This window comes from Mustela nivalis (genome assembly GCF_964662115.1).
Source record: "Mustela nivalis genome assembly, chromosome: 11".
NCBI lineage: Eukaryota > Metazoa > Chordata > Mammalia > Carnivora > Mustelidae > Mustela > Mustela nivalis.
The window spans coordinates 55,828,390-55,856,024 of record NC_139030.1 but is presented as its reverse complement, the minus strand read 5'-3'; the positions used below and the strand labels follow the sequence as shown (position 1 = coordinate 55,856,024).

Sequence of the window (27,635 nt, the reverse complement as noted above, 5' to 3'; positions counted from 1 at the left end):
CATGACCTATTTTTAAATGTGTGAATTTATTTGCTAGGAGAAGCAGCATGTCTTTCAAAGTTCAGTAATATTTTCAGTGCTTTTTACACATTGATTCCTGATTTTGAACCTATGCTTTTTTTGTTAAAATATTATTGACCAAACTAAAAATAATCAATGCAAATATACAGGCTCACCCATGTAAAAATTGTGTTGTACTGTTGATATCTTTCAATGCAAATAATTTTATTTTCTGAAGAATTCTTAGAAGCAGAATCCTTGGCCACTAGAGGAACAAATACGAGGGCGCCATATTTTTAATCATTTTTTAAGCTTTATGACTAATGAATCAAATGTTTTTCATTGACAGTATTTATCAACTTGACTATATAAAGGATGATTAGAAAAAGTTAAGGGAGGTGAAGACAAGCCATGTTATTTTGTATATTTTGCTTTACATTTTCATAAGGTTTAATGTCACCATGATTGTTTTTATATGAAGTTGCTCACTGAAAGAGCTCATTATTGCCTTTCACTGTGGTGTATCGAAATAGTCTGTGGGTGAAGGAGATTTGAATGTAAAGGTCTGTCATAGATGAAGTCATTTTGGGAAGTGTAGAGAGTGGGTACAACAAAGTTTTTGTTGTCATAGAATTAAATTATGAATGCAGATACAATCAATGTAAGTAGTTAGCAGTTAAGTAGATAGTAGCTAGTAGTAAGTAGGAGGAGGAGGAGGTAGCTAGTAGCAAGTAGTTAAGGTCAGTAATTAGAGTTAGCAAAGGGTATTCTGACAGGTAGCAGTGGAGCTGGAAAGGAGCCTTGGAAGGAAAGGAATCAGTTTTTCACTAAGATGCTTCTTAGAAATCATATCAGCTCCAAAGGGTAAGGATTTCTATTAAATAATATGCCATTATTTATTAATTCCATTTCCACTGTGATTGGCTTTGCTGGGGGCATTATAAATGAATGCTTTGTCACTAAGAGTCCACTGTGGTTCTAAGCATTTTTAGCCTAGTTGATTGGCTCTTGATAGAAATCTCTTAAGAATTCTCCCCCTTTTCAACTCTTCTTTTATACCTCCTCCCTTCTTAGGACTTAATGTACTCTCTGCTTAACCAAGGAGACTGGATCATGTAGTGTTAGTACCATTGAGTTTTCTTCTTTATTCCTCAAAGCCAGTGCCTTTACCCTTTCTCTTTTCGTTCCTGTCCGTCTTTAAGGAAAACTTGTCTATCTACCTTGATGAAACATTCATCTCTCTTCCTTATTCCAACTACTTTCTATGTTTGGTTTTCAAAATGTTCTCCGCTGATGCCTCAGGATTTAAAAAAAAAAAAAATCAGTTGCTCCTTTTCTTCCGAAAATAAATTAAACAAAGTTGTTTCTGGATTACTTGCCTCAGTTCTTCTTTGTGCTTCCCCACATATGATCCTTTATTCTTGTTCTGGCTTTTACATGAAATGATTCCCTTCTGTTCTCTGCCATCAACAATTCGTCATCAAAGAAAACTAGAAGCCCACTCAGAAACCAAAAGAGTAGGCAGCAAATAGGTTAGAATCTCCATTCTCAAGTGGAAAAACTCCCATAATAATTGTTCTACATATTTAGCATATTCAAATTCTGGTGCTTTACACACATTTGACAATGACAAGTATAATGAAATTGCAGAGAGGTTAAGTGACTTGTCCAAGATTAGTGGCAAATTGAAGTGCTAATGTTTAGGTTTTCTGAATTCCTGTTCCTAATTTGTTTTATATTATTAGGCATTACTGGCAAGACATTGTTAAAGAAAGAAAAAAATTCTTCATTAAATGTCCATAAAGTTTTTTTCTTCCATGTCAATATATTTTTAAACTATGAAGTAGTCTCTGTTATAAATGATTTATTTCTCTCCATCCAAAATGATGTATCTCTATACATCATTACTGGGGCTCTTCTTCATTCAAGCTAGGCTCTTGTATGTCATATGAAGATACTTGCCTCTATACTGACATGGAAGATGATTTTCAGTTCTTGCCCATGTTATAACCAGAGTCAATGTTGGATAATGTCAGAAAGTTTCAGACTGTGTCAGAGGACAGCTTTGATTGGGGGAAATTTCTTGAGATACCCTCAGTCTTAATATGAGAAAGTATCTCCTCTTCCCCTAACTAGTCAAATTGGGTGGAGAAGAAGGGAACAGTTTTCCAGAATTGACCTATAGACATTTTTAAGATAATTTTCACTATTGCTAAGCCTGACATTGGATACAAAAGAACACTTTCCTTTCTCTAACTTCATTTTCCTGACCTCTTTCCTTTTGTACTCTGAACCATTTCTTTCCATTGAAAGGAGCTCATAAATTTCCCGTGAATGCTTTTGGTTCTGGAACATTCTAGTAATAGCTATTTCAAAAAAAGCAAAAGATCCAGGGAATAAGAACAATGACTAGACATTTTAGGTAGATTCACTTCTAGGCGGTGAGATCTATCGAGGAATCAAATATTTGGGGTTATGAAGAATAATTTTAAGTCAATTAATACAGTGTGATTGGAAAACTTGTACCTCATCTTGACATGGTTGAACAGTAAAAAAAATGACCTGAAATGTTTCATGAGAACTTATATTTAAGGTTATACTTAAACAAAACAATATGAAATGCTGATGTAAAATACAACAGTTTGATGTACTTTCATGTATCACAATACATAAATTTAAATCACTTTAAATTATTACTAAATTACTATTTAGTTAAAAATAATAAGACACAGGGATGATAACAATGTGGTTTTGGAGGTGAGAAAATCCACTTTGATTTCTTTTTTTTTTTTTAATCTCTCAACAGTCTAAGAGTACAGTTGCTTTTCTCTAGCTTTTCTTCTATACATGGTGCTGAATAAACAAGCATCTTCCATTTGCTGAGTTTTCAGTTATCTTGCACTTTGATTTTTTACTCACTTTGTAGTCACAAGATGAGAAATGTAGACACTGTACAAACAAGAAGTTCGTGCAAAGTCAAGCTCTCAAAACCACATGCAAGACTCAGTGGCACATGGTTTAGAGCTCACACACTCCAGGATCATGTAATACAGGCATGCAGATGGGAGGAAAGAAAAGCACCTACATCATGAAAATAGAGGATGATGAAAGAGAATGACATTTTCTTTATGACAATTATCTAATGCAAACCGTATACCCATAAGCTTTACCAGATTGGGGAAAGGAGCAGTTAAGTGCCTTTTTGTGGGGAGTGGGAAACTGTATATAAATATTACTAGAGGTCAAGTTGTTGTTAAAGTTAAGGATTTCTGTTCTGTACTTGGCCTCTTCCAGGTTATCTTCCCCAGTTCCTTGCTTTGTATTTCCTCTGCTACGTCATGCAATAAAGATAGAACTAACATTGGAAATCACTTAACAAGCTCTAAACCTGACAGATAACAAGGGTGTTCTCCACAATTTACACGAGAATTAAATTGGATATAAATACCTCCTGTTCTTACCGGTGGGTGTTGTGATTCCATGTATTAAGGTGTGAAGCAGACAAGAAAGAGATAAATCTTTCATAAGTACATTATAAATAGGCAAGTGGTATATAAACCATATTCATAGGTAATAGAGTCAAACAATGAAAGGTAAATAGTTGTCAAAAAATAGACTTTATCACAAAAATGGTCACAAAACTAGTTATATGGAGAGGGGATGTACAATAAATGTTGATTACTGTTATTGATATAATCTGGCAGTATGGAACAACAAAATTGGGTGACACGTGTTTTGATTAAAAATTCTTGACACTGCTTCAGCCAACCCGCATTAGAGAATCCCCAATAGTTTCCAAATGCTGGTATCTTTGTTCAACAATAATACAGATGGAAATATATAAAGTGATCCATTTGTCAGTGCTTTCTAATGAGATTAAAATGTTATCTTAGTGATATCAATTTATCAAATGAATTTTCACAAGTAACTTCAGGATAATTAGAAATAGCACATGGGATTCAGTTATGCTTTTATATGAAATATGCTAACTGATAAGATTTTCAAATTAAAATTTTTATAGTGGTGTGTTCTTATTTCTCAGTCAAATAAATCACACAGGGCTTTGATAATCTTATCCTTATATGGCTTTCAAATTGGGCAATATTTGGCATGCCTTCTGTCCTTTTGCTTCTAATTTTTAACCTTACTTTTTTATTAAAATATTGCTGGTCAAATAAAAAAATGTCAGTCTAAACTGGATAGGCTCACTTATGTAAAAATTGTTTTATGCTGTTCATGTCATTAGATGTAAGTGGTTTTATTTTCTGAAGAATTCTTAGAAACAGGGTCCTTGCTAGGTGGAGGAATTGATAGATGGTAGGGCATCATATTTTTAATCTTTTTTAATATGTCTGTGATATGCCATAGAATTTGCGTATGTCACATAATTTATCTTTAGGAATCAGTCTTTATGGTGAAACAGGTCAAAAGAATGAGACAATTCACCTAATAATAAAAAATGCTCTTTAGATCGTGTTCATGTTATTAGTTATGGTGATTTTTAAGAATTGATAGAGATGGGAAGAATTATGAAAAGTGATTGTTGATGTTGATTTTGCTTAAAAGTTATGAAGAATTCCATACTTCCCCTTTGAAAGGAAAGATGCATTATACCAGGTACTGTAAAAGGGCACATGGTTAATTGTTGTAAAGATAGAAAAATTTGTCCTTAACAGAAACATGAAATTTCCTATGATAAAATGTTTATGGCATGCTTAAGCTCCCTAACCTCTCCTACAAACCCTCAGTGTCCTGTTTTGTTTCTGTTTTTGTTTTTTAAGGAATGTTAACTTTGGATTTCTGTTTGGGGGTATCATAGTGGTTGTTACTGTTTATTTGTCAAATCTTAATGCACATGGGTCCAACTGTTTTTTAGGGTGCTGGCAGCTAGGACATGTGGTAAAAGCCCAGATCCTATGTTAGCAATATTCTCTCTAACTGGAAGTGGGAACTCTACTACACACAGTTATATCAGTTTGCATCATGTTATAATGCCTTTGCCACACAATATAACTAGATATAGCACCATGCAATGCCATGAATTGAGAATGAGAGACTATCTCCAGGGGAGAAAATAAACATCGGAGAGGAAAACAAAAGCAAGGGGTTCAAAGCTGGTGAGACTGGGTTTCCCATTTGGACTGTAGTTATAATGCCTGAGGTACTTCCATTTTGGAAAACAGAAATACATACCATGTTCATGTCAATGCCATTGGTATATGTCCACGCGTGCTGGAAATATTCTTCAAGCCGTTGCCTCAGAGGGTTGGGGATTTGGTGAAAGCGAATGAACTCTTTCACTCGAAGCATCTGCATGTGGTACCTGGCAGTTCCCGAGTATAGTCTTTGGATAATTGCAGATACATTCCCAAAAATGCTTGCATACATTAGTGCTGGATTGGATAAAAAACAAAGTTATGGGGGAAGACTGCACTTTGGCTTCATTTTATCCTCTGAGAATCTCAAGTATATAGATATTTTTTATTATCTCAATCCAGTTGTAAGGATTTACCACTGGCCCACAGGGAAAAAATAAGTTAAGCCGATACTGTTATAAATTTTATAATTTTGATGACAAATCTGGAGAGGAAAAATCTCCAAACTCACCATGGATTCTAAATTAAAATATGAACTCAGATTGTTTACACTATCAGTCTATGATCTAGAGTACTGACTAGAGATAAAAATGCCTTTAGAATAAACATTTTCTTTGTTATATCATAAGGATGTATGTCAAAGGATTACTACAGATATATTTTCTGGAACTGGAGTTAAAAGATTAATTTTTAAATTGTGACATCTCTGACTTTTGGCCTCAAACTTAACCTATTAATATTAAAAAATCTATTATAAATCTTAAGGTTATTTTGAATACTTTGGTTTTGCTAAAGAATGATAAATTGTTCTAAGGAACTCATAATTTCCTTAGAGTATTTATTTGTATGCAATTTTTAATCTAAAATAATTCATTTTTACAGTATTTCCACATGTGAAATAGGTATCCCTGGCTTAGAATATGAGGATGGAATTTTATTTTTCTAGAAAAAAATGGGAAACACCTTTTTCTTTCATCTGTGAGAAGAGAGAAACTGCTCGAACAATCCTTGCCATACATTTCAGTACTTAGGTTGAGTACCCTTTTAAGTGGTTTCTGGCCAGGTTAAATCTTTGTGATTTAACAAGTTATTTGAGTAACTTCTCTTTCCTTTTATGTTTATATTCAGTTTCTAGTAATTCTAAAAAAGTGCTGTATTCTCTACAGTAAGTCAAATCATGATACATGGTCTGTATTTTGATCTTTGGGTGTGTGTTAAAACCTTAGAGAGAAGTAGTGTTATGTTTAAGACACTGGAATTGTTCTATTCCGAACAGGTTGTAAAAATGAACAGCTTAAAGTGTCTGATTCAACTGTATTCAACCAACAAATCCAACTCCCCCTCCCCCACACTTTACAAACCATTACTTCTTTAAACCACTTAATCATTTTTGAAGTAGATTTTGGCCTGATTCAGGTTAAGCATTTTAAAACAATTTATCTTCTTGGTCATTTGTTTTCTTTTCCATCTTATCTTTGTCTTTAGCTTAGTATGGTCCTTGTTTGCCATAGATATCCCAAATAAGAGAATGTCACAGAGAAAGGAATTATCCTTTGTTTTTTATCTATTTAAAGGGATGAGAGTTGGGGAGACCTCTAGGGAGCCTAAATTGGAATGTGTAAAAGACAGTAATTCTCAGTAAGATAGACAAGCTGTTTAGGTTGGATCTTCCACAGAGAAAAGACTTGAGCCTAATCTAAGTAAATGAATAGTTGATTAAGAAGAGAGTTAGCAATACTTGCCTGAAACTGATTCTTGTGATTAAAGGAGATTCATGTGAAGAATGTATTTTACTCTTCCTAATTGTAGTGTTGGAAATATTTATGCATGCTATTATATCTCCAAAGTATCTACCATTTTTTTAAGGAAATAGTTTAGTTTATACAGATTAATTTCACTTGATTTAATCAGAGGGCACATAATCAATGCCAGTTATTTTACCTAACCCACATATTTTGTGGAGAATCAGGGAAAACCTTGTTTTGTTTGTAATAAATACTATGGTTTCATTTCCATATTGTGGTTTTATCTCCATACTGCCATAAAAATGAACCAAGACATTAGTTTGGGTCACAAACAGGCATTTCCACCTGCTGACAACATGGCAAAATGTAGATTATAAGCATATAGTTGAATACATGAATAACATGTATTTCTCTTAGGTAGTTCTGTGTGATGGTTTTTAAAATTGTAATGAAGGCATGAATTATTTTTTCTATTTTTTTAGGAGCAACCAGAGCTAAAAGCTGTAAGCGAGAGAGAAACACAGTATAATCATATTCTTTATATATCATTTAGTTAATGCCCATCAATTGGCATAAAATATGAGTCAAAAGTAAGATGGCAGACTATATAAGGAAATTTATCTCCTCAACTCAATATTTTATTTAGCTTTCCTCAATAGCGAGTTCTAATTTCATCAAAATGGTTTGTTCTAGGTTTAGCTATCATAGAAATAAATCAGGTATATCCTAAAACTTCCTTCAACACACCACCCAAAATCTGATATGCTAACCAAACTAGTAAATTCAGTTGATCATTAGGCATTAGTTGAAATGTGCTTATAGAACAAATAAATTTCTTTTCTACCCATTACACGAACTTTTAAAAGTTTTAACTTAAAAACTTAGATGTTATAAGCATATCATTTACATATAATAAAATAAATCTGTCTTAATTGTACAGATCGATTAATTTTGACAAATGTATATATGCTGCTGCAAATACAATCAAGATATGGAACATTCTTGATATGGAACATTACTCCAAAAGATTCCCTTGTGTTTGTTGGCTGCCTACACACTCACTATAGAACCTAGACAACCACTGAGCTCCAATGTATGTCATTACAGGTTAGTTTGCATTTCTTAGGATTTCATATAAAGGGAATCATGTGTGTATTCATTTGTATCTGACTTCTTTTGTTTAACATGTCTTTGAAATTAATTCTGTTGTTGTATGTATCAGTAATTTGTTTTTTTTTTTTTCACTCTAGTTTGGGTTGCTTGACACTACTGGTTTATCTCTTCTGTTGACAGAAATCTCACTGTTTCTGGGTTTGGGCTATTATGAATAAAATTGCCATGAGCATTTGTGTCAAGTCTTTGTGTGGACACATATTACCATTTCCCCTTAAACACCTAGAAGTGGAATTGTGTGGTATGTATAATTTTATAAGAAACTGTTAGACTGTTCTCAAACATGTGTCAATTTATAATCCTTCCACCAATGATGACAATATCAATTGTTCCAACTTAACAGCTGGTATTGCCAATCTTTCATTCTAACCTTGTAGTGGGCATGTAATACTTCTTTTGAGTTTTAATTTGCATTTCCTGATGACTAATGACGTCTTTTCCTATACTTATTGGTCATTCATACATTTTGAAATGTCTATTTAAATCTTTTGCTCTTTTTTTAAATTGAGTTGTCTTTTATTATAGAATTGTATGAAATTCTTGGTATGTTCTACATACAAGTCTTTTTTTTTTTTTTTTTAGATCTAAGTGTTGAGAATATTTTCTTCTAGTCTAACACTTGCATGCTCTTTTTCCTAGCAGTGTCCTTTGTAAAGTTAAAGTTACTAATTTTGATGAAATATAATTTATCAATTTTTATTGTATGGTTCAGGATTTTTTGTTTGTTTCATTTTTGGTAATCTGTATCATTCAAATAACTTCTCTATCACATCTAAATTGTCATACTTATTATAAACTAATTTGTAATGTTATTTTATTATTATTTTAATATCTTTATAATGAGTAGTGATATCTCTCGTACAAGACATTGGTAATTTATGTTCTGTTTCATTAGTCTAATTGGAAGTTTATAAATTTTACTGGTGTTTTAAAAAGTCAGAATATACTCCCATTAATTTTCTCTAATGTTCCCATGATTTCCATTTTGTTAACTTTTGCTCTTATCTCTATTTATTCTATATTTATGTTCAGTTTGGGTTGTCTTAGAAGCTTAGACTTTGATTTTAGATCTTTCCTTTCTAAATAAAAACACTTAAAGCTACACATTTCTTTCTCAGCATGGTTTTAGCTGTCTCTTTCACATTTTGATACATTTTATTTTCATTTTCATTCAGTTAAATTATTTTCTAATTTTCCATGTGATTTTTTTCTTTGAACCATAGGTTATTTGGAAGTCTGTTACTTACTTTATTTCTTTCCTTTTTTTTTTTCTTTAAGATTTTATTTATTTATTTGACAGAGAGAGAGATCACAAATAGGCAGAGAGGCAGGCAGAGAGGGGGGAAGCAGGCTCCCTGCTGAGCAGAGAGCCCGATGCGGGACTCGATCCCAGGACCCTGAGATCATGACCTGAGCCGAAGGCAGAGGCTTTAACCCACTGAGCCACCCAGGCGCCCTGTTACTTACTTTCTTTCCAAATATCTGTACCACTCTTTTTTCTCTTCTCTCTTCTCTCCCTTCCCCTCCCCTCCCCTTCCCTCCTCTCCCCTCTTCCTTTCTTCTTCCTTTTCTCTCTCTCTCTCATTGATTTCTGGTTTCTCTTGTGGTCAGAGATATACTCTGTATGATTCAATACATATAAATTTGTTGAGTTTTTGTTTTGTTTCTGGTTCAGAATATGGGGTGCTTGGGTGGCTCAGTTGGTTAAGTGTCTGCTTTTGGCTCAGGTCATGATCCCAGGGTCTTGGGATCTAGTCCTGCATTGGGCTCTCTGCTCAGGGGGGAGCCTGCTTCTCCCTCTCCCCCTGCTTGTAATCTCTCTCTGTAAAAAAAAAAAAAAAAAAAAAGAAAGAAAAGAAAAGAAAAAGAAAAAGAATATGACCTGTCTTGAAAATTTGATGTGTAGTCCAGCATATGGTCTATCTTTGGTGATTATCCCACATACACTAAAACAGAATGTGTATTCTGCTGGTATTCTATAATGCCAATATATCAAGTTAATTGGTAGTATCATTCAAGTCTTTTATATCTACTGATTTTCTGTCTGTTGATTCTATGAAACATAGAGGGAGGAGTGTTAATTGCTGACTATAACTGTAGATTTGTCTTTTGAATTTGTCTATTTCTCTTTTAGGTTTGGTCAGTTTTTGCTTAATGTAATACTCTGTAACTCGGTGTTTACACACTTAGGACTGTGGTGGCTACCTTGTCTCTGGTAATAGTCCTTGTCCTCAAGTCTGATTTAAAATCAATACTGCTCTTTACATTTTCTCATAATTAGTGAATATGGGCACATCTCTTTCCATCTTTTTCTTTTACCTGTCTCTTTATATTTTAAGTGTTTTCTTTAGATAGGATAGAGATGAAACTTTTTTCAGAACAGTCTGACAATTTCTGCAGTTTAATGAGAGTTTAGCTCACTTACATTTAATGGAATTATTAATGTGGCTGTGTTTAAATCTACCATTTTGTTATTTGTTTTCTCTAGGTTCCCATTTCTCTTATTTCCTATCGTTTGGTTTTATTAAGTTTATTATTTAATTTCATCTTCCCTATTCATTTGTTAGCTGTGTTGAAGGAGTTACAGTATGCATTTTTAAGTTATCACTCTGGACCTTAAATAATATAATAGCTCTTCATGGATAATGCAGGAATCTTGCAACAATATACTTCCATTCCTTCTTTCCATTTTTATACTATTATTGTCACATTTTTAATTCTACATATGTTATAAAACCTAAAATTCATTCTCCTAATTTTTGCTTTAAAAATTATTTTTTGAAGACATTTAAAAATGGGAAAAAATCTTTTAAATCTATCTACATATTAACCTTTCCTGGTGTTCTTCATTTGTTTTTCTGGATCCAAATTTTCATCTTAATAACATTTTTTTTTTTTACCTGAAAAACTTTATAATTTCTTATACTCTGCTTGTGATGAATTATGTCAGGTTTTATTTGTCTGTCACTCTTGAAGGATAGATTAATTGAACCAATATTTCTGTGTTGACAGATTTTGTTTTTATTTGGGCACTTTAAAGATTTTATTACATTGTGTTCTGGCTTGCATTGTTTCTAATAAAAAATATGTTCTCAAACTGATGTTTTTCCTCTGTACATGATGTGTCTTATTTTTTCCCCTCTGGTTACTTTTATTAAGACTTTTTCTCTTTATCATTAGTCTTCAGTAATTTGAGTATGATGTGCTTTTGTGTGTGTGTGTGTGTGTGTGTGTGTTTTGCCTGCTTAGGGGATTCACTAAACTTTCTGAATCTGTGGTTTCTAGATTTTACCAATTTTGGAAAAATTTCAGCCAGTTAAAAAATATTCTTATGGTTCCCTTCCCCATTTTTCTGGAAGTCCACACACACAATTGTTAAAGTGCTTGGTATTGTCTGCTAGTTTCATCATTTCTGTCAATTCTGGTTCCGGGCTTTAGTTTGTTTGTTTTAGTAAGATATAATTGACATACAACATTATATTAGTTTCAGAAGTACAACATGGTGATTTGATATTTGTATAGAGTCAGAAATGATCATCACAAAAAGTCTAGTTAATATCCATCACCACACATAGTAACAAAGTTTTTTTCTTGTGATAAGAACTTTTAACATTTACTCTTTAAGCAACTTTCAAATATACAATACAGTATTATTAACTACATTCACTATACTATACTGTACTTTATATTCCTATTTATTTATTTATTAAGAGGAAATTTGTAACTTTGATTCCCTTCACGCATTTTACCTGCCCCTCACCCCCAGCCTCTGGTAACCACCCATTTGTTCTCTGGATCTATGAGCTTGGCTATTTTTGTTTGTATTTGTTTTTGTTTATTTGTTTGTTTGTTTGTTTTTTAGATTCTACACATAAGTGAGAGTATAGGGTATTTGTGTTTTTCTGTCTGACTTGTTTCATTTAGCACATAATGCCCTCAGGGTCTATCTGTGTTGTCACAATGGCAAGATCTCATTCTTTTTTCTTTCTTTTTATGGCTAAATAATACTCCATTGTAAGTATATATTACATCTTCTTTATTGATTCTGAGTTAAATTTTTTTTTCATTATTGTTTAGATTTTCTTATTCTTAACTTTTCAATTTTTAAATGAATTCTGGACACTTTAAATAGAACATTGTTTAATGTTGGTATGAATGTTGGATATTGTTCTTACACAGAGTTAAAATACTTGTAGATCAGTTTGTTTCTTTTGAGGCTTATTTTTTAAGCTTTGTTAGGGATAGACTAGCCCTAGTATTATAGCACTATTTTTCCGAATTTTCTAATAAATACTTTTGATATTCAATGAGGGCTTTTCACTCTGACAGGGATCTGAGTATTTTTAATACATGTGAGGTCAGGAAATTGTTCAATTTATGGTACTTCTGGTATGTATTAGATAGGCCTCAAGTTTCCCTCATGCATTCGTGACTTAGTATTAATCAGTAGATCCAAGAGGTACCTCTGCTTAACAGTGGAGCTTTTTTCTGCCATAGCTGCCTCTTTTCTCGTTGTCTGTCTTGCAAATTTTAGCACTCTAGTTACCATGACCTCTGATCTTGTTTTCTTAACTGGATGGGATCACTGTTATCTGCTTATGTTGCTTTTCCTTTCAGTTTGGTCCAGAGAGTGACTCCTGGCAGAAAGCTGAAGATATCATGGGGTCCATCTTGCTTGTTTTCCTTCTTCAGAAATCAAAATTCCCTACTGTTTTCCAATGACTGAAAACAATTGCCTTCTGTATTCTATTCAGTTTTCTGTTATTTTCAAAAATTTTGTGGGAGTGTGGTAAATTTTCAGTTATTCCATTATTGCTAAAAGCAGAAATCCAGTAATTTTCACATGCTATAAAACAAGAAATTCTCCCAAGATGTTTGTAAGAAGGTTAGAGATGGAATACATTTACCTTCATTTACTGGTTTATGTATTTTTAAAATTATTGTGTATATTATATTTATAATATTTGAACAAAAATATAAACTATAGGGTGCCTGGGTCACTCAGTTGTTAAGCATCTGCCTTCAGCTCAGGTCATGATCCCAGGGTCCTGGGATCGAAGTCCACATCGGGCTCCCTGCTTGGCAGGAAGCCTGCTTCTTTCTCTCCCACTCCTCCTGCTTGTGTTCCCTCTCTCTCTGTATCTCTCTCTGTCAAATAAATAAAATCTTCAAAAAAATAAACATATAGTATAATACATAGATATAAATATATGAGAATAATTTATATTTACATTTATTTAATGGCTGCTTAAGTTTTTCTTTATTTTTTGTTTTGAATTGCATACATTTTTAAAATGAATTCTCTGGTCACTCTTGTCTGTACACATTCAGCAATACAGTTGGTAACTGTCTTTGCAAACAACAGCTTTTAAAATATATCTACAGACATTTGAGTCATTTGCATTTAGTTAGATGATCTCTTTTTATGTTTAATTTTTAGTTTCCTTGAATTATATTGTTGTAAGAGAGATGGTAGATGCTTTGTTTTTTACAACTTGGCTTCAAATTTTTCTTTTTGAATGAAGATTGGTTTTAAAGAAGTTTAGGGATGATGAGAGAGTACACCTTGATAACTAGTGTTAGTAAATACACAATATTTCACATCATATTTTTTAAGATATTGTATATTATTTTAAGCTTAAATTTTTATTTTTATTATTTTATTTTTTTAAAGATTTTATTTATTTATTTGAGAGAGAGACAGTGAGAGAGAGCATGAGCGAGGAGAAGGTCAGAGAGAGAAGCAGACTCCCCATGGAGCTGGGAGCCTGATGCGGGACTCGATCCAGGGACTCCGGGATCATGACCTGAGCCGAAGGCAGTCGTCCAACCAACTGAGCCACCCAGGCGTCCCTAAATTTTTATTTTTATAAGGATTTTATTTATTTGAGAGAGAGTGAGAGATTGAGGGAAAGAGAGCATTAACAGGGGGAGGGCCAGAGGGAGAGGCAGACTCCCTGCTGAGCAGAGAGCCTGATGTGGGGCTGGATCCCAGGACCCCAATATCATGATCTAAGCTGAAGGCAGATGCTTAACTAACTGAGTAACCCAGTTAGGCTTAAATCAGGGCACTCATGATCTAAGGAGTATGTGTTTAGTATAGAAATATAACTAAACAAAGACAACCAAATCGTTTTCTAACACAGTTGGATCTGAATGGAAATACCATGTGTAGGTGCACCCATATACATGAAATGGCTAAGCACATTTTGGGGCATTCTTCTTATTAAGTTTTAAGTCTTAATTTGACTTTTTTTATTTGTAGCATAACAGGTGATGACAGAACTCCCCAGGAATACCTATAAATTTTTTCCTGTGTGACACTGAGCTCTACATAATTCCCTTTTGATTAAGGTTTATAGAACCAAGTCCATTACTCAATAAAGTATATTATGTGGAATGAGGTTCTATCTTACTCTACTCAATTAATTAGACCAATTGCTCTTTTTCTAAAAGATGAAAAATATCTGCAGAAAATAAGTATCCTTCTTTTAGAATTTATAGAAATAGCCTTGTATTATATTTAAGAGGGAAGGAAAGAAGGAATAAAGGAAAGAAGAAAGAAGGAAGGAAGGAAAAAAGACTGCCAATTATCCTGATTTAGGTATTAGAGATTGGATATAAACCAAATAAAGAACTGAGTTTCCCTAATTTAACATAATTCACTTCATAAACAGTACTATGTATTTAACATAATCCTCACAAGTGGTGGGAGTTTCTAAGTGGTTAGCAGGTTAGAAAATTCTTTCTTGCAATTTCTAAGTTTCAAAATGTAGGTTCTGTTTTATTTATTTAAAAATATTTATTTCTACATAGATGTTTGAATAATTAGGAACAAACTTTTAAAAATTTTGTTGGTTTTCTACCTATTTCACTAAAATTGATAAATCACTATATGATATTTACTAGCAGTTATAATCACAGAGTGGTTGGGACTGTGTTTGTCCTGAGAGATTCAATCTCTCTGGAATTAATTTTTCTGTGTTTCCTAGTAGGTCCCTTTTCCATCTCCTTCTGGGTGCAAGGCTACTTCTGTGTTTGTAGCCCAGACTTAGCCTGAATCTGTAGACTATCTCAAGAGTTATTAGAATATAATGCTATTTACCTATACAAATCTTATTAAAATAACAATACTGAGACATATATATGAAAAGCAAATTTTAAATACAATGAACAATAAACTGGATGAATTGATACAAGTTTCATAAATAAGGCATACCTAAATACATTTCATTTGCTATATGTGAACATTTAAAATCAACTCTGGATCTATTTTCAGATTTGTACACCATCTAGGAATGATGCCCTTTTTTAAGCTTTAAAATTCCATTATGGTTTAGTCAACTGCAACTTGGTATCACATCAGTTATCTTTAGTGACTCCACACTATGATTTTTAAAAATACTAAAATATCTTTAGTTGAACATATAATTTTTATTTCTTATTGTAAAAATATATCTCTTAATGATGCTTATGTCATCACCCCATTACAAGGTAAAGAGCAATCACTTAAACTTTGGAATAATATCATAGGGAAAGGAATTTTTAGCAAATAAGTGGTGAAAAATACATATATATATATTTATCTGTCTATACAGATATATTTAAGAAATATATATTATATATGTTATATAGAAATATATGTTACATAGAAATATACGTTATAATAAAATGTTATATATGTTATATCTGTATATATATATTTTCTATCTAGTAATATGTTATATATGTATATATATATATATATATATCTAGTAACATGTGTATATATATATATATGTATGTGTATATATATTTCTATCTATCTAGTAATATAAGCTATTCTTTCCTACTCTAATCTGGTCTCAGCTTAAAATAGAAAATAACCACTACCAGTCGTTTTACAGCAGCAAAAGTGAACTATAAGTATGAATTCTGGAATCCCAAGATCTACATTATTCCAGTTTATGTTTGTGGTTTTCTGAGGCTCTGAAAGTCCTTTTGGCATCTCCCCTTCACAGACAGAATCAGGTTTGATAGAATATAATACCCATATATGTAATTCCGTTATCTCTACAGTTTTCGATAGTTTTTTCTTCACCTTACTCTGAATTGTCTACAGATATCAATTCTGTGATATTTTATCCTAATAGATAACAAAAGAGAAATCTACTTACAGCCAATCAACATGACACAGATTGAAAAGATTTTCTCCGAATTGGTATTAGGAGACACATTCCCGAATCCTACACTGGTTAAACTGCTGAAGGTAAAGTAAAGTGCTGTGACGTATTTGTCTTTAATGGACGGTCCAGAACTTGAGTCACTGTCATTGTAACGTTTCCCAATTTGTTGTCCTAAGGAATCCAACCATCCGATTTTGTCTGTCAGGTAGGGCCTTTCTACATTCCCAATTGCATACCAAATGCAAGCCAGCCAGTGAGCTATCAGGGCAAATATGCACATTAAGAGCATTAGAACAGCAGCGCCATATTCTGAATATCGATCAAGTTTCCGGGCCACTCGCACAAGTCGAAGGAGTCGAGCTGTCTTCAAAAGACCAATTAATGTTGTTGTCTGTGGAAATAAATGTGTATGGTCAGAAATGGTTGGCAAACAATTCAGTGTATGTTTCTGTGAAGCCAAGTAAGTAAAACAGGTTAAAACAATATGGCAGCATTGAGGATGAATGCATATTTGAATCAAGTATTAAGGTGGTTTTTAAAAAATTTTACATCTGCTTTGGGAAATACTTTTAAAGTCTGTGGCACATTAATTCATTATAGTGACATGCAAGACCCATGGGACAGAGACTCCACCTGTCCAGTTTTATCTTCTAACCAAGTCCCTTGGTTACTCAGATAACGAATACTCAGGAAATTATCCCTTCACCAATAAACATCACTGTGTGTTGCTGGTGTGGCTAATAACGGTCACACACTGGGATTATAGTGTTGAGCAGGCAGACATGATCATTTTCATAACAGAAAGAGACATTTACTTACTAGACAAAATGCCTTCTCTAATGAGGAGAAACAAGGTTCACTGTCTTGTGGGGAGAGAAAGTTGTTTTTTAAAGAAACAAACAATAAGCTCATTTCAAGGTGAAAAGTGTGATAATGATAATAAAACAGAGTGGTATGAGAGATGGTGTCTGAGGGCATGGTCAGCATGGTGGTGACTTTAGAAAGAAAGGCCAAAGAAGGTCTTGCTGAGGAGCTGATGTCAAAGTTGAGAGAAGCCCACATAATGAGCCAGGCAAACACATCATTGGGAGATTTATTGGATGATTGTATGCATGCCTTATGCACTATATTTAAATTCATTTTTACTTTCCAAATGTGTTACATTGATGAATTGTTCCTTGATGTCGCAATGATATGATGTATTTTTCTTTGGGATGTGATATGTGTAACTAATTGTATGATTATTACTGACCAGGTATCTAATGATAGGACACTTCTATATAATAGCAGGATACTTAACTGGTTGTTTAGATTTGAAATCTGATAAGTACAAATTACAAGTTCAATTCTTAGGTTTCCTAAATAATGTCAGCTATAAGTACTATATAATTCACAGGGCATATAATTATTCCATAGTTACATGGTGTTTACCAATCAATTATTGAGTCATTTTATGTGTTCATTGTTGGTGTTTATTTTGCAAAGTACTACCAACTGCATTAAGAACGCTTATATTTTAATTAAAGAAATAGCACATGTCAGAGCTATTGCCCTCTATGTTTTCATATTGACTTGGAAAAAAAAAGCACTAAATGTTAAGAAAAATAGTTTCATTAATATTCCATAATAAGTGTTGTAGTTTCTTTCTCTTTCTTCTTTCCTTCCTTTCTCCTTCCTTCTTTCTTTTCTTCTTTCTTTCTTTCTTTCCTTTCTTTTTCTTTCCTTCTTCCTTCCTTCCTCCCTATCTATCTATCTATCTATCTATCATCTATCTTCTTTCTTTCTTTCTTTCCTTTTTCTTGTGCCAGAGTGGTCACTAGGAGAAGGGGAGATCCTTCAGTCTCCACTGAATTCTTTTCAGTTTGTATTGGAACCTACTAGAGATGAGAGAAAATTATGTAGTTGGGATGTGCTTATCAGATTTGGGCTCTGGTCTTTACTCATTATGGATTGTGTGGAAAAGTGGATCTTCCTTATTTTCAATGTTGAGTTACTAATTTTCAAGGTGGAATAGAGAAAACAGTATTCTTTTTCTTCACAGATGTAAAGAGTTTATCTCTTCTTGATCAATAAATGGAGAGTTTAAGTTAGTATTAGGTAGTTCTCTGGAAGAAAAATCAACTTCCATCATTTGAATTATCAACATTTTAACTGAGCAGCTATATATTTTTTTTTCAAATTTAGTTGGTTCTTTTTTGTTTGTTTCAACTTTTTATTTAAGTTGTAGTTAGTTAATATATAGTGTAATACTGGCTTCAGGAGTAGAATTTAGTGATTTATCACGTATAACACCCAGGGCTCATCACAGCAAGTGCCATCTTTAATCCCCATCACCCATTGAGCCCATCCCTCCAGCCCCACCCACCTCCCCTCCAGCAACCCTCAGTTTGTTCTTTATAGTTAGTAGTCTTTTATGGTTTGCCTTCCTCTCTCTCTTATTTTTTGTTTTTGTTTCTATTTTGCTCCTTAAATTTCATGTATGGGTGAAATCATATGGTATTTGTCTTTAGCATAATATACTCTAGCTCCACACTGTTGCAAATGGCAAGATATCATTCTTATTGATGGCTAAGTAATAGTCCATTGTATACATGTACAACTTCTTTTTCCATTTATCAACTGATGGATGTTTATCCATAATTTGGCAATTTTTGATAGTGCTGCTATAAACATCGCGGTACATGTTCCCTTTCAAATCAGTATGTTTGTATCATTTGGGTAAGTACTACAATTGCTGGGTTGTAGGATAGTTCTATTTTTAACATTTTGAGTCACTTCTATACTTTTTTCCAGAGTGGCTGCCCCAGTTTGCATTCCCACCAACAGTGTAATGGTCTCCAATTTCTCCTGCATCCTTGCCCACATCTGTTGTTTCCTGTGTTGTTGATTTTTGCCATTTTGGCATGTGTGAGGTGATACCACATGTAGTTTTGATTTGTATTTCCCTGATGCCAAGTGATGTCTGTTTTAGCTGATTTGTTAGGTGCTAGAACTTTGGAACAAACAAATGTATGTATGGATTCTGCATCCATACCAGTCTGTCATCTTGGACAAGTTGTTTATTTAATTTTTAAACCTCAATTTTTTCATCTCTGAATGGGTATGATAATGCCTCCTCACAGGGTTGTAGACAATGCCCCATAAATACTAGCTTTCTATGTTATTTAAATATCCCATGTGCTTTAGTTTCCATCAGTAAGCAGGAAAACTATATTGTGAAATAGATTGATAGAACTTACACATTTTCCAAATGCATTACTTTGATAGCTAGAATTCTAGCTGGAGGCTTCGTAACACCGGGCTTGTGGCCTCCCCAGGAAATGGCAGTAATGTTAAAGACAAGAGCATCATTTAGATGCCCTGACTGCTTGGACTTCAGTAACAGAAATCACCTTGGTTCAATGTGTCTCTTTCTACACTTCACAGTTTCAGTTTGTGTGTTTTTCTTCCTTGCTCTGTTACCTATTTACTTGTGTTGAGAAATCAGAAGCATTTGAAGATAATTGTTCAAAACTTATCTTTGAAAGAAAATTTCTCTCTGAACCTCAAAAATAAGTGAAATATAATGAAAATTCTCTAGGGTATTTGGTTAATGAGGTTAAATGCTTCAAAACAAATGAGATGTTTTAATAACATGTTGTGATAATAAGTACTAAAGATTCTTCTAGCTGCCAAGATAGTAAAACAAAAATGATGTTATAAAAAGAAAAAGAAAAAGGAATCAATTTGCTGTGTAGGCTACCTCCCTCCTTTCTCCTTCTTTCAAAAAAACATCTGATTCTTCTAGGATTGTATCAAAATGAGATAGAACCTAGGTGATAGTAAGTTCTTTAAGCAGATAAATGAATGTAATTTATATAATAACACATAAGTAACATCTTTTCTGGAAAAAAAACTTAAGAAATATAGCACATGATGGAGTCTCAACCTAACTGACATATTCCAACAAAGTTATTGAAGTTGTAGAGCAAGAGGGAGGGAGAGAAAGAGAGCAAGAGGGGAGGGAAGAGGGAGAGAAGGAGAGAAAAGTAGAGGGAGAGAAAACGGGGAGAAATAACGAAATAGTTGTTTCACCTTTCAGTTGCTTCATAAGGATGAGTGAAAATTGACTTCAACAGTCAAAGCTATTCTCTTGTGATTTCATAACATATAATCAAGAATAATCACATATGTTGTTTGACAATGTAACAAATGACTTGATCTTATTTTTATTGTTGTCAAGATGCTGCTAACACACCTGGGTATTCTTCCTTAGCTACTGTTGCATACAGAATATCTTGTAGATGACACCTAAGAGGGCAATAACTCTTTTCTTCTTCTTTAAATATCTCTTTAAAGATTTAAAGTGTTTTGCCCATATTACACAAAGAGAAAAACGATTGCACCAAAATTTCAGAGACAGTAGCCTAAAGAATGATCAATCTCCTCTTGCTGATTTGTTGGAGACTATTAATCCCCACTGTTTAGCTCAATGTACTCACTTTGTAGTATGTGCAAATGAAAAATGAGACCAACAACTACCTTATAGTTGTATTAACGTCAAAACTTGGCTAACTAGAATGTTTTTGGCATATATATTTCACTCACGGTATATCTAATTTCTAATTTCAGACATATTATGTAAATCTATTTTTGTGGGGTTTTTTCCTAATTTTTAAAAATACAAATAAAATTATCTTTTAAACTGTGCAATAATTTTAAAAGAGTAGAGGTAAAAATTTTCTCTTAGATGTTATTTCTTAACTTTTTACTGGTATTAGAAAAAATGCTGTTTATTATTACTTTTGGTAGACTAAAAAAGCATAAGAGCTCACAAGACTCTTGTGATTATGTGATTATGACCTGCAAGATATCATAATAGTAAGTAAGGTGGAGGAATAGGTGAGTTAGTTTGCCGTAGCTTGAAGCAAAGTACTTTGTTTTTTGGTTCTGTTCATGAACTGTAGCCAAGGAGACATAATGAATTCTAGCAAGCCGTGGCTCTGCCTCATTAGTACCTATGCCATTTCAGACCTGAACTCCTTTAACTGTGATTGAATGATATTGCAAACTCTTTCTGCCTGAATGCCACAGTAAAGAAAGTATACTTATTTAGGACTTTATTTTTAATGTACTTTGTCATAACTTTTAAAATGTAAAATAACTCTTCCTCTGGCAATTCAAATTATTCAAGTTCTGGGTGGTTGAAGCGTATCATCCAATTTAAATTTTTTTTTTTTTTAAATGTGCCCATATCATAGTTTATTAAAGCCCTAGATACTTTCAGGGATCCTGGGTGGCTCTGTTGGTTAAGTGTCTGCCTTTGGCTCAGGTTTTGATTGCAGAGTCCTGAGATCAAGCCCAGGTTAGGCTCCTGGCTCAGTAGGGAGTCTGCTTCTCCCTCTTCCTCTGCCCCTTCCCTGGCATGTGCTCTCTCTCTCTCTCAAATAAAAAAAATAAAAAATTTTAAAAATAAAATGAAACCCTAGATACTTTTTAATACTGAGGTAGAAGTAAGTTTCCTTTATTAAATATGACTTTCTTAACTAAACTTTATTTTAAATATATATACTCTAAAAAATTGCAATTTTAGAAACACCAGACCCAGACTCAAGATGACCATGTGATTTTTTTTTTTTTACTAGATATTTTACAATAGATGAGGTAATATCCTTTCTTAGTGTAAGTGAAATTCTTTCTGAAGGCCTGAAATTAGAACAGGGGACTTCTTACTATTATCAAACAATTCTCTTCTTAAGAATAAAGCCGGTTACACTTAAACGAGAAATCCTCATCAATAAGAGAAAATATTATGCTCAATAATTTTCAAAATAAATTTTAAGTAAGCATTTTCAAGAATTTTACATTTAAAATACTTTATTTCAGAAGTTTTCTAAAACTTTTCTAAAACTTTTGCCTGTAGTAAGTGGATAGAATTATTTATTTATAAATGGGGAAATATAAGTATGAGATCTTTAGTTTTGCCTACAGGATTGAAAGAATGAATCATCACTGAAAATTTCTCCTTAATCCATCATTCTGTTCTGTTTGTCAAGAAATATTTGGGTACAAGTGGGGAAATGGGAACACTTAGTAACACATTTCATAACTCTACACTCATGTTTTGCTTCAGGTTTTATTTTAATTTCCTCTAAGCTCTGTCGCTTATATATACCATTCCATGAATTGCTTACCCAATAAAACTTAACAATATTGAAACTAGTTTTGAGTTTTTTGTTCAGTTTGAGTCACACTTTTTCCAATATTTCTAAGGACACATTCACTAATGCAATAATAAAAAAGAAACCATATTTTGAGTATATAACAAACCTTAAGGAAATCACCTAATTTATTCTTTCTTTATTCATACCAAACCTTACAAATTCCTCCACAAACTGAGACTTTCAAACTCAAGAATTTACAACCTCCCTGTGAAACTCACTCCAATGTTTAACAACCTTTACTGTCAAGATGTTTTTATTTTTATTTTGTTTATAATTAACATTCTATTTTGCTGCAATTTGAACTCATTTTCCCTTTCTTTAGTTACAATAACATGGATAACTGGTCATCAAATGATTTTAAATAGTAATAAGCAAATGTTACAATGAATAAAAAATTTTGGATGTTATATTTTAAAAAGAGAATTTGACTTGTTTTGAGAAATATTAAACCAAAAATTGAACCTTTTGTCATCTCTAGCAAATTGTAGACAAAAGATCACACATACATGATGAATAAATGGTCAGCTAAATGAAAAACACATTTATTTTATGGAATGTTCTTATATTTCCTTGGTTCAAAAATTATTGCATTGGGGACCCTGCGTCTCTTACTTGTCAAACAACAGATTTTTAGAGGCATGACCAACAACCTCAAATATAAGCCAATGGAGACATCTGCCTTAACTTCCAAGAACTATCTAAATGGAGACACAGTCACTTTATGGGTAGGAATATATTATGTATACAGTTCTTCAAAATGTATTTTGTTTTTTAAATTTGAACATTAGTATGTCTAATGTTTTAGCAATTCACTTCTAACAAAATAATGGCAACTGCTGTAGATATTAGGTTCAGAAAGAATTCTGACAAGGTGATCTGAATTTCTATACAGATGCTTGCTAAGTTTTCCCTTGTATCCTTTCTATGATGCATCTAATAGACTACTGAAACAAACATATCAATGTCAACAGAAACTCCTCTTTTCTATTAAAACTTCCCCTCAAAGAGCACTGTATATACTTAGGTTTCGAAGACCTTGTTTGTATTCAGGATTCATGAAAAGTAACAGTAAAGTGGGAATCCAGAGAGGTCCACAAAGGAAGTAGTTAATAAAAAACAAACAAACAAACAAAAAATACTAATTTTCCGGAGAGGAAGACGTTAATGAAGTCTGTAACTAAAGAGAACGCTCTAGATTCTAACAGCTGATAGATTTGAAATTCAGATAAGCAAAATATGGGAAAACTTGAGGGAGGTAATGAAAAGTTGACTTTTTGGAGACAGAGTCAATAGTGTTGTTCTCTTGCATCAGTGATATTGAGACAATTTGCTATGGGTGGCATGATATTTGATGATGCAAAAATTAAGAAATAGAGACTCTTTTCCTTCCTTGGTCTGTCTGGATGGCATTAATAATAGGAAGATACTAATGACATCGGAAAGCCTAGTTATTGCCAGCATTTCTTTCTTTTCTTTTTTTAAAGATGTTATTTATTTATTTGAAAGAGACCAAAAGAGAATGAGAGGGTAAGGGCAGAGGGAGGGGGAAAAGCAGACTCCCTGTTGAGCAGGGAACCCAATGTGGGGTTTGATCCCAGGACCCTGAGATCATGACCTAAGTGGAAATCAAGAGTCAGATGCTTAACTGACTGAGCCATCCAGGACCCCTGTCAGTATTCCTTTCTTCAACATATTTTCTTAATATTTTGGAAAATCCTCTAGTTATTAGTAGAAGATTTGTTTTTACTTAGGCTAAAACATTAAATGAGTGTTTTGAAAAAGTGGGCAATTCTGTTCATATAAAATATATGTGTAATTCTGCTTTAGTAAAAATGTATATGCCAAGCTATCCTCAGCATTGCTAGGATATATGTTTTATAGATAAAATAATATAGATCCAAAATTCAAATAGGTTTCCTTCTTCAGGGCTGAGTGTAAATAGAACTGAAATATTACAGTAGCCTACCATTTAGAGAAATTGGCAAGGAAGACACTAATAGTTAATTAACTATTTTGACATTGACAAAATTGTTTTCTCTAAGGTAATCTGAGATGCTGTGATGCATAGAAAAAAACATTTTAATAATTCAGCTAGAGTTAAGCAATGATGAAATCATGGCTGCCTTATATTTAGCTTAAAACCACTGCTTTACTTGATTATTTATGTCTTTGTTTTGTAGAAATGTTCACCCGTGAGCATATGGATTTCTTCTTTGATCCAGATAAGGCCACCAAATCTTGCATATCTAAACAGCAGAAATTCCTGCCACTTTTAAAAATAAAGTTTTCAAGGTTTTACTTTAGACCTACCAAATGTGATCCAAACTCTTTTATAAGATCCTCATCAAAATCTGCACATGATCCTGAGGGAGAATCACTGGTCTAAACCAGTCTTTGCCATGATTATATCTAATTCATAATTTAATGGAGCTCACTTCTATTTCTTATACTCATATATATATCTTTCTAGTTGTTCATGGAGTCCCTGACTTGCCTACATGCCATCTGTACTCAGATGACTGATGGGCACCTCAAACTTCAAATGGACCAAAGAGGAATTTCACTCCCATAATGCACCTTCTTCTCACCAGGTTTTTCCTATCTGGAAAGTTGCTTCAGGACCTCCATCCTCCAAAATATCTCAAACAAAAAGAAAGAAATGACAAAATCTTTGAACCATCATTAATTCTGCTTTGCTTCTTACTCCTCCAACAATATTAATCCATCAACAAGCCTAACAGCTCCCCTCTACTATATCCCAAATGTGTCTTTATCTCCTCACCTCTATTGCCACCATGTGGTCCAAGCTGTTGCTGTTTTGTTCCTGCTGCATTATAGCAAAAGCTCGAAAGCCTTGAAGAAGCCTTCCCCTGCTTCCACCCTGACTAAATTGTCTGCAGACCATCAGCCAGGAGGTCTTTAAAACCATCTGTTAGATTATGTTGTTCCCACTCGGAAGGCGCCACTGCAGCCAGAATAAACCTCAAATCCCCAGATGTCACGGTTTGCATGTGATTTGGTCCCTGTCACTGCATCCTCCTGTCTTAGCACTCAACTCCCAATTCACTATGGTTCACCCCAGCTGCCACCGGCCTCTCTGCTCTAACACACCAAGCTTGTTCCCCAGTTGGGCCATTTTCAGTAGTGGGTTTTTTTTTTTTTTTTAAACATTAAATTTTTTAAAAAAGATTTTATATATTTATTTGACAGAGATCTCAAGTAGGCAGACAGGCAGGCAGAGAGAGGGAGAGGAAGCAGGCATCCTGCCAAGCAGAGAGCCCGATGCGGGGCTCGATCCCAGGACCCTAAGATCATGACCTGAGCCGAAGGCAGAGGCTTAACTCACTGAGCCACCCAGGCGCCCCAGTGGTGTTTTCTTTTGCTTGAAATGCTCTCCGTGTGTTTTCAAGAGACCAGTTTTTTCTGGTCAAGTCCCAACTCAAATGGCACTTCCCCACCAAATCCTTCCTAATCGCTTCATTCAAATTAGCCACCTGTGGAAGTCATTCTGCATCACAAGGCTTTTTCTTGTCAGCTCAGAAACTTCTTAAGGGGAGAATCTGAAACAAAAACACTAACTCTTTTCCTTCACCAGGTGTAGCCTTCCAGTACTGCCTTTCCCACCTGCTTTTATTACCAAGATTCTAGCAAGAAGGGGCCCTACATGCTTCCTGTTAATTTCTGAAGCCACTTCCATATGGCTGTGGCAAACGTCTGACCTGACACCACTTCAGCATAGTGAACTGACACACTTAGTGATTTATTTCTGGCCTTCATCCCACTTTATGTCTTTATACTTTGTAGTATTTGACACCACTTCCTGAATTTTTCCTTACTTCCCAGTACAGTGAGGTAAGTAGTCCTATAATGCCTAGAGTAGTCTCCAACAGCAGAAAAATTATCTGTGTCCTATATAACTTTTCAGTGTCTCACAGTCATTCATATTGGCAATACCTAAACTTTTTTTTGAGCTTCAATGCTGGGTTTTACATCTAAACAGATGTTAACTTTTGCACATTTTAATATTCATTAAAATATCCAGGAATTTAGCTACCTTGAAAACTGAGAGATAATTAACTTGTTTAGTTTGGACCTTCAGTAGGAATTGTTTACTGTTCTAGAAAATTATATCTTCAGTGACAGCAAGTCCTGTGGTATTGTATACTATGTATATATAGCATGCCTATGTCAGACCATGTTTGTTGTTATCACAGTCACGAGATTTCTAGGTGTGTGTATATGTTAATATATGCATAGATATACATATTTACCTGTACATGTGTATGCATACACATATATACCTATATAAACCTATATATACATAAACATATATACCTATATAAACCTATATATTCAACCCTTATGTTAAAATGAAAATAAAAGGCTATATTATTTGTGACCTTTTTAAAAAAAATGTATTTGTTAGACACAGAGAGAGAGAGATCACAAGTAGGCAGAGAGGCAGGCAGAGAGAGAGGGCGAAGTAGGCTCCCTGTTGAGCAGAGAGCCCAATGCAGGGCTCGATCCCAAGACCCTGAGAGCATGACTTGAGCCAAAGGTAGAGGCTTGACCTACTGAGCCACCCAGGTGCCCCTCTATTTGTGATTTTTATTTAACAATAATAAAAGGGGCTTTATAAAATATTTGTAATATTGGGTCTGATAGGACTGGGAACCAACACCTCATAGCTCCATGCTTCTAATGGGCTTCCCATCCAATTGGCATGACTTCCCCACCCCTTTTACCTGAAAGATGTCCACTGGTTTTCAGGAACCCCCCCTTCCATGTTCACATGTCCCCCTGTACATGGCACTATTAAAGCATTTATCAGATAGTACTCTCTGCTCATCGGCTGTTCTCATTGTAGACTGTAATCTCCCAGACAGTGGGGTCCTTGTCTTATTCTTTCTGTAAATGCAGGGTCTAGCATGTTGGCAGTAGTTGGTTCTTAATAAATGCTTACAGAATGAATGAACCTACTTGAGTAAAGGTTACCATAGCACTTTCTGGAAATGGCAAAATGAGTTAAGTCAATTCTCATTAAAATTTGTAAAAGAAAAAAAAATTACATGAAACTCCAGTTGGTGTAGTAGATACAATCAAGCTAATCCTTTACAGTGGAGGTGGATGGCTCTGAGTCTTATCAATCTGTCCTGATGTCAACTCTTGAGGGCCTCTGAACTCAGGCCAACTCTTTCAGACACCTTTATGATACCCCAGTCTGAAAAACATTGCACTGGATAATGTGTTAGA

At 33.8% G+C, this 27,635-nt stretch overlaps 1 protein-coding gene across 4 annotated transcripts in view; it reads right to left on the bottom strand.

The window, feature by feature from the left end:
- KCNH7 (potassium voltage-gated channel subfamily H member 7) overlaps positions 1-27,635 on the bottom strand; it is a 483,013-nt gene that overhangs the window by 41,834 nt on the left and 413,544 nt on the right. For all 4 annotated transcript variants that reach the window (XM_082691246.1, XM_082691247.1, XM_082691248.1 and 1 more), the window contains 2 exons: positions 16,171-16,570; positions 5,194-5,393 (listed from right to left, as the gene is read on the bottom strand). In XM_082691246.1, the coding sequence (XP_082547372.1) occupies positions 5,194-5,393; positions 16,171-16,570 (600 nt within the window). The remainder of the gene's footprint in view (positions 1-5,193; positions 5,394-16,170; positions 16,571-27,635) is intronic.